At 39.5% G+C, this 8196-nt stretch overlaps 1 protein-coding gene across 1 annotated transcript in view; it reads right to left on the reverse strand.

The window, feature by feature from the left end:
* LOC101857153 (ATP-binding cassette sub-family A member 2) overlaps positions 1-8196 on the reverse strand; it is a gene marked incomplete in the record, with an annotated part of 66441 nt that overhangs the window by 7919 nt on the left and 50326 nt on the right. Inside the window, 8 exon segments of the mRNA XM_013079980.2 lie at positions 1269-1447; positions 1968-2088; positions 3044-3176; positions 4237-4360; positions 4996-5143; positions 6273-6388; positions 7200-7374; positions 7854-8029. Of these exon segments, the coding sequence (XP_012935434.1) occupies positions 1269-1447; positions 1968-2088; positions 3044-3176; positions 4237-4360; positions 4996-5143; positions 6273-6388; positions 7200-7374; positions 7854-8029 (1172 nt within the window).

Consider the following 8196-nt stretch of genomic DNA (forward strand, 5'->3'; position numbering starts at 1 on the left):
GGAGATAGAGTAGGTGAGGTGAGATGTATGAGATAATATGAGATGAGTGAAACAAGAGGATAAAATATGAGATGGAAAAATTATTTGAAAAGATGAGATAAAAGATACTGTTACATAATATAAGACAATATGATGTGGGATGATACAAGATTATTAATACGAGATGAAATAATACAAAATGATACAATATTTTATGATATGATATGAGATGAGATGATGAAAAAAAGACATGAAATGATATGAACTAAAACGATAAGAATGATATAAGATGGTATAAGATAGCATAAAATGAATACATAATCAAATGAAATGATTCACCATATAGTTTGTTTTTTCCCGCACCCCCATTAACACAATTTATATACATTTTCATTTCATGCAAATTATGTATCTGATCTCATCCGGTATCTTTTTAACCCTTTTGAAGCAGCTCACCTCCTAAACAAACTGTAGTGTGCTGATGGGTGTGTAAATAATTTCGTCACAGTCACAACACAATTGCCAAAGTTGCTTTATGCCGGTGGTTGGCAGGAGCTCTGGTGTAGTTTGCTCCTTCTTTCCTATCAAACATCAGTTGTCCTTATAATCTCCCCTCCTTCTTTTTTATGTTTGTAACTCTTTTGTAACACCTCTGAGATTTTCCACACTTATATGACCTTATTGTGTTGCTGAAGAAAAATACTTAACTAAATCAACCTTATAACTTGAGCAAAAGTGAAACTGCAAATGTCTCCATAATTGTATGGTTTGGTATACGAAAAAAAGCCCCAATCTATATGGAAGATACTTAAACAAATAACTGGCATTCTTTACAAAACTTGGGAAAAAAAAAAAGACTGAGACAATCATGTTAAGACCGTGAATATTTTTGGGGGCTCCAGTGGAGAAGGGAGTAGTGAGTTCAGACTCAAAGGTAATGTCAAGCAAGTATCGGTGACACAGGATTTAGATGGGGATCGCTGGGGTGAGTCCTTGAACAAGACACGACAACCCTGGCTTAAAAGTACAGGGCGCTGCACAGTGGTGACCAGCAATGGCATGTTTGTGAAATTGTTCTGTATTAGCGTTATATTGTGTATTTACACATGTATTTATGTACGTACTTATAATTATGTATTTATGTAAGTATTTATAATTATCTGTTTATGTATGTATGGTTACCATTGTAACACAAATTTCCCCATGAGGATCAATAAAAATGTAATATTATTGTATTATTATCATCCCAGTAAATTATGAGAAACAAAGTCCGCCCCCCAGACACACACCTGTAGCCATTGAGGTAAGCACTGCCTGAGGAGGGTTCAAGGTCACCGGTCAGCATCTTGAAGGTCGTGGTCTTGCCGGCCCCGTTGACTCCCAGCAGGCCGAAGCACTCACCAGGGGGCACTCCCAGACACAGACGGTCCACCGCTAGATGGCGACCCAACTTACGAGTCTTGTACACCTGCACAATACAGGGGAAAGGAAAACATTTTTTTAAAAATGTTTATATACAATTGCTTATAAATGAGGGAAACCAGACAAAATACCATGACTAAGGGAAAAAGAGATATATTTGCTGTTTAGACGAGAGCCACACATTGGGCTATAGTTAATGTTTTAAACAACACATTGGGCTATAGTTACTGTTTTATTGCCACACATTGGGCTATGGTTACTGTTTTATTGCCACACATTGGGCTATAGTTACTATTTTATTGCCACACATTGGGCTATAAATACTATTTTATTACCACACATTGGGCTATAGTTACTATTTTATTGCCACACATTGGGCTATAGTTACTATTTTATTGCCACACATTGGGCTATAGTTATTATTTTATTGCCACACATTGGGCTATAGTTACTATTTTATTGCCACACATCGGGCTATAGCTGCTGTTTTATTGCCACACATTGGGCTGTAGTTACTGTTTTTCTCAAAGCCACACACGAGGGTCGGTAACACAATGACCACAAACCTTGGTCAAGTTGTCCAGGACCAGCGTGTCGTATTTGCCGTTTCCTCGGGTCACGCGGCGACGCTCTATCGCAACATCGTTGTCTTCTCCCACTTGGGGGGTCTGGGACACTCGGCTTTGTCTGAGGAGGTGTGGGGTCGAGTCTTTTGAGTTCGGAGTTAAGGAAAAGCCCATCTACACAACAACTATAACCATCATTTAACGCAAGGATGAAGAAAGATTATAAACGAACAAAAATAAAAGAGAGAAAGTAAAGAAGTAGGCCCTACAAGCCGCTACCTCAGAATCACAAAGTCCTATCTGGCATTTTGGCCGTTTCGAGTTACTGAGACAATGAGGTCAAAAACCAAATGTTCTATCTACTCTATCAAAATTGTAAGATTATTCAGAGTCGTTATCAGGATTTATTCAAAAGAATTGCATTTGAAAAAGTTTGACATGATGTGAAACTCAAAATCTTTGAGGTCAAATTTCTCAAAAATAGGTACTGAGCAAATAGAACTTTGTAATTCTAGGGTAGCGAAGTGGTGCCGTCCAATACCTGCAGGTTAGAGTCTGGAAACTATGCTTAAAAAGGAAGAACTGAATCAAAGCAGTACAGTTTGTGACTAAATATTTTAAATAAAGTAGTAAAAGGTTAAGATCCTACTAGTTATCTAAAAGGGAAAAACAGACTTGTACAAATAACAGATGGGAAGAGAAAAAGTAAGACCCACAAGCAGCACCCTCCAACCACCCACACTGACAGACAGATATAACAGGAAGAAAGTATAGAAGTAAAGTCTTCCGGTAATGTAGTCCGATAAACACAAGCCATTCTGTTCCAAAGCCCTATTTGGCATAGTATTTTTACAGCACTTGCAACTCAATAAGGAATTATAAGTGCTGGAGATTAGAAATGTTACAAGAGAGTGACAAACACAAAAAAAGGAGGAGGAGAAATAAGGACACTAGATGTTTGATTAGAAAGAAGGAACAAACTACACCAGAGCATCTGTCAACCATCCCCCACTCAAAGCCCTTTGAATACACATATAAACTGACAAGATCTAAAAGACAGAACACAAAAGCCTTACCTTGGGCGAATAAAGAAGCGATATTCACACATGAGGGTCAGGCAGAAAAACAACAGCCCTACACAGGCCATGGCAACCAGATGGCAGGGGATCAAATCCCATTCCATGGCTGACTTCATCTTGTCCATTTGACCTGTGATACAGCACACACACAGAGATGTAAACTTTATTACTACAGCTAACTGTATGGCTACAACACTATAAGATTATTTAAGAGGCAGGGACTCCAAATTCAACGTTTATCTCTAATGGGATCGAATCAAGTCTGTGGTGAGCTTTAAAAACTACCTCAAATTGTGTTAGTAAGAGTTTTATCGCACTTGCAACAAGTGTCGGAGATTGGACATTTGACATGAGAGTAACATACAAAAAAAGAAGGAGGAGAGATCAGGACATTAGATGTTTAATTGGAAAGAAGGAGCAAACCACATAAGTGCACATGCCAAACACCCACAACTCTCCCAAATAACTTAAGTTCAAGAACGCCCCATTGGGAATTCAAATCAGGGCTGCCCACATCATAACCAAGCAAGACACCAATTTAGCTACCGGTTCACTCACTACCACTTTTGTCTGTTAGTCAGTCAGTCAGTCTGTTAGCCATCTGTCTGTGTCTGACCATACATAAAGCTAGTCTTGACTCAAATTTATCTAATTCATCGTGTACATAGTCCCGTGTTTGTCATAACACCAAACATTCCACACACCCGTCATGGACCTCCTCAGGGCACCCTCCAACCACCCATCAAAAAGGCAAACAGGCACATGAACACACAAACAAGCAGAAATAAGAGTTTTTTATTTTTAGTTTTAGTAGAGGTTTTACGGCGCTTGCAACTGCATAAGGTCATATGAGCGCCAGAAGATTAGAGGTGTTACAAGAGAGTAACCAACATAAAAAAGAAAAAGGGGGGATAAGGACGATAGATGTTTCATAGGAAAGAAGAAGCATACCACACCAGAGCACCCACCAACCACCCACAGAAATAAGAGTTATCAAAATGACCAGGAGACAAGTGAGCACACAAACAAGCAGAAATGAGAGTCATCAAACTGCCAAACAGACAAGTGAACACATGAACTAGCAAAAACGAGTTACCTGTCCTACACCCACCCTCCAACCATCCACAAAACTGACAAACAAATAAAAGAACAGATAAGTGAACGAAAAAACAATGAGAAAAGTTAGTGACCTGTTTTGAAGTAGTACTCATTCTGGTATTCGTTAAAGGCCAGCTCCATGAGACCTCGGCCCAGGCAGTAGTTGGGGAACATCATGAACACCACCTTAAGGACTTTGTGAACACGCTCTAGGTCCTGGAGGGAGAGAGAAGATAAGACAAAATAGATGAAATAATATAAGAGGCATACACAAAAAAAAATAAGACTAGCTAAGAAAAGATAAGATTGCACTGAAAACTTAAGGCTTGACAAGACTAGACCTAATAAAACAAGATAAAACAAATTAAAATCAGAAAAACCTGACAGTGATTAAAAAGACAGGATAAAAACCTAACGATGGTGTGAAAGACGAGATAAAAACCTGTCAATGGCTAGAATGAAAGATAAGATAATACAAACTACAAAATGATACGACACATTATAAAAGCAAAAGTTATGATCATACACCACAAACTAAACCCAGAACAAACGTTTTAATAGTCTTAAATGATCAGAGAAGAGGATCTCTAGGAGAAAGCAACAGACAAGATAAAATAAGATAATAACATGACAAGACTGGACAAGATAAGACAGAACAAGATAAAAAACAGACTAGATAAGACAAGATAAGATACAAGAAAATATGATAAGTTAAGGACAGAACAAGATTTTTAAAACTAGATAAGACAAAACAAGATACAGGAAAATAATATGATAAGTTATGAAGCCTAAATCATACACCATGAAGAAATTGAAGCTAATCTAAGGAAAAAATATTTCAACTCTCTTACATGATCGTAGGAGAAGATCTCCAGTAGGAAGCTGCAGACAATACAGGTGATGCCCGTGAACAGGTTGATGACGATGAGGGCGATGTACGCTGTGCTGGGCTCCTTGAACCAGAATGAGGCTGGGTACATCACCGGTGTCATGGACCATCTGAGATAGAAATAGTTTTACTGTAAGTATATTTATCATCTCTGTATTAGACCATCTGAGATAGAAGTAGTTTTACTGTAAGTATATATATCATCTCTGTATTAGACCATCGGAGAAAGAAATAGATTTACTGTAAGTGTATCATCTCTGTATAAGACCATCGGAGAAAGAAATAGATTTACTGTAAGTATATTTATCATCTCTGTATTAGACCATCTGAGATAGAAATAGATTTACTGTAAGTATATCATCTCTGTATTAGACCATCGGAGAAAGAAATAGATTTACTGTAAGTATATTTATCATCTCTGTATTAGACCATCTGAGAAAGAAATAGATTTACTGTAAGTGTATCATCTCTGTATAAGACCATCTGAGATAGAAATAGATTTACTGTAGCAAATAAATCACTTGTGTCATACATCATGTAAGATAGATATTAGATATAGTTTAGTGAATACATCACTGGTATCTCAGACCATCTGAGATAGAAATAGATTTACTGAAGAGTATAACTCACTTGTGCTATTGACCATGGGAGTGAGTGTGTGTGTGTGTGTGTGTGTGTGTGTGTGTGTGTTTGTGAGTGTGTGTGTGTGTGTACGTGTGTGTGTGTGTGTGTGTGTGTGTACATGTGTGTACAGGTGTGTGTGTGTGTGTGTGTGTGTGTGTGTGTGTGTGTGTGTGTGTGTGTGTGTGTGTGTGTGTGTGTGTGTGTGAGTGTGTCTATGTGTGTGTGTGTATGCTTACATATGTTCATGTGTGTGAGTGAGTCGGTCAGTCAAGTCAGTGAGCAAGCAAGAGTGTGTGTGTGTCTGTGCGCATGAGTGTGTGTCTGTGTGCCTGTGCGCATGTGTGCCTGTGCGCATGTGTGCCTGTGCGCATGTGTGTGTGTCTGTGTGCATGTGTGTGTGTGTGTCTGTGTGCATGTGTGCGAGTAAGTGAAAGACGGAAGGTGGATGTGTCTGGATATGAATCTGTGTGTGAGAGAGTGTGTTTATTTTAGGGAGTTAGAGCTGCTTAGACACACTCTAGATCATTTAAGAGGTCGGCTGCTCTGACTCTCCTTGCCGGGGCCGACTTCCAAGCCCAGTTTAGAGGGGTACAACATCCCAGCAGGAAGACTTACCCATACATGAGGAAGAGAGCAACCACAGCGGGAAGGTTACCAGCAGACACGTAGGCCGGGATTTGGAAGATGAGCAGAATCATGACACACATGAAGGCGGGGATCACGTAGTTTGCCTGGGGACAAAATAGAACTAGGTTTGTTTGGGGGTTCTTTTTGTTTGTTTGTATGAGGAAAAAATGCACATCCACACAATAATAGTCATTAAATGCACGGATCACATAGTATGCATGGAGACAAAACAGAACTGTGTTTGTTTGGGGGGGGGGTTGTTTGTTTGTTTGTATGAGGAAAGAAATGTACATCCACAAAATAATGGTCTTTTCGTGCAGAAGTAAAGTGAGACAAACAGACAGACAGACAGACAGACAGACAGACAGACAAAAACAACAGAGCAAAAGAAAAGAATTGAAATCTACCAGTGTCTCCCTCCACCCACAGCATAAAAGGATTCTTTTGTTTACTAGAAATACCAAAAACATGATTTTACACCCCCACTGATCCAAATGAAATCATTTATGAGGAGGGCTTCTTTGACTCTGTCTATCAGGGCCAACACTAGTTGAATGGGGTACGAAATCTCAGGAGACAGGTGGAGATATTTGATAAAAACTAATCTGACAGAAGAGTGCTATCGCGTCACTATCTGTAAGTAATCACCAAAAAAAGACAATTACATACAGGGAAAGGTAATTTCAAAGAAATTCTCATTAACAAAGATGCTGCAGTTGAAAGTAAGAATTGTGAGAAAAAAAAACCCCGTCCATCCCCCCCTCCCCCCACCCCAAGCAAAGAAAAAAACTCCATCCCCACAATACAAAAACCGTTGCAGAAAAAGAACTTCAAAAACCAAACAAAACGACATTACACAACCTCCTAAAACTTGAAGAAGAAGAAGAAGAAAGAAAAAGAGGCTGGCTGCTGTACCATGTCCCAGGTGTAGTTTCCGATCCAGTACATGACCGGGTTCATGCCGGTGACAAACTGCAGGTGCTTGGCCTTGGTAGATTTCTCGTACACCAGGAACACCACGAAGCTGGCCGGCACAAACGACATGGCCGCGATGATGAAGATGGAGATCAGCACGTCCGAGCCCTCCAAGCTGGGGAAATATGGGAAATTCATATATCAAGAGCAGATGCAGAAATGAACTTATCTGAAAATTACAAGATGTAATAACACAATTGCCCACACATTTTTAGTATTGTTTTCAGAAAAAAAATTTTTTTAACGCTGACATAAGTGATATCACTCGATAATTGGATTTCTAGATCATGATACAAAACCCTGCTATTATGAGGATGAGAAACAAATATAAAGCATTTTTACCAAACCAGCAACTAAAAACAACAACAAAAATGACCTATGCTACTGTGTTATGATCACACCCATGTACTTTGAAATTTAAAAAAATAATTTTAATTCCCCTGCAACAGCAACAAAAAAGACTTACGCTACTGTGTTATGATCATGACCATGTACTTTAAACTGAACCCCCCCCTCATAACAAAAGCTATAGATTGCGGTACAAACAAGAACAAGAAACTTGAAAAAAGAAAATCTCTAAAATGTGCTACTGACATGTAGTCGAGGGAGGAGAGCTGGCTGTTAGTGTCGTTCCAGGGGTGGTTGTACAGCGTGATGCCGTAGGCTGCTGGGTTGCCTTTAGACGCCGGCATGTTGGCCCGGAGGATGGCGTTGTTCAGCGCGTTCAGGAACACTCCCATAGAGTGGTAGCCTTTGTGGTTGAACCACATCTGGGGAGAGAGAGAGAGAGAAGGAATAATAAGTTGAATCACAGCAGTTGATTGTTTGTGCTACTGTGATATTTTGTGATGTTGTGTGTGTGAGTGTGTGTGTGTGCTTGTGTGTGTGTGTGCCTATGTGTGTGTGAGTGTGCCATGTGTGTGTGTGTGTGTGTGTG

Source organism: Aplysia californica, unplaced genomic scaffold, assembly GCF_000002075.1.
Source record: "Aplysia californica isolate F4 #8 unplaced genomic scaffold, AplCal3.0 scaffold00001, whole genome shotgun sequence".
NCBI classification, from domain to species: domain Eukaryota; kingdom Metazoa; phylum Mollusca; class Gastropoda; order Aplysiida; family Aplysiidae; genus Aplysia; species Aplysia californica.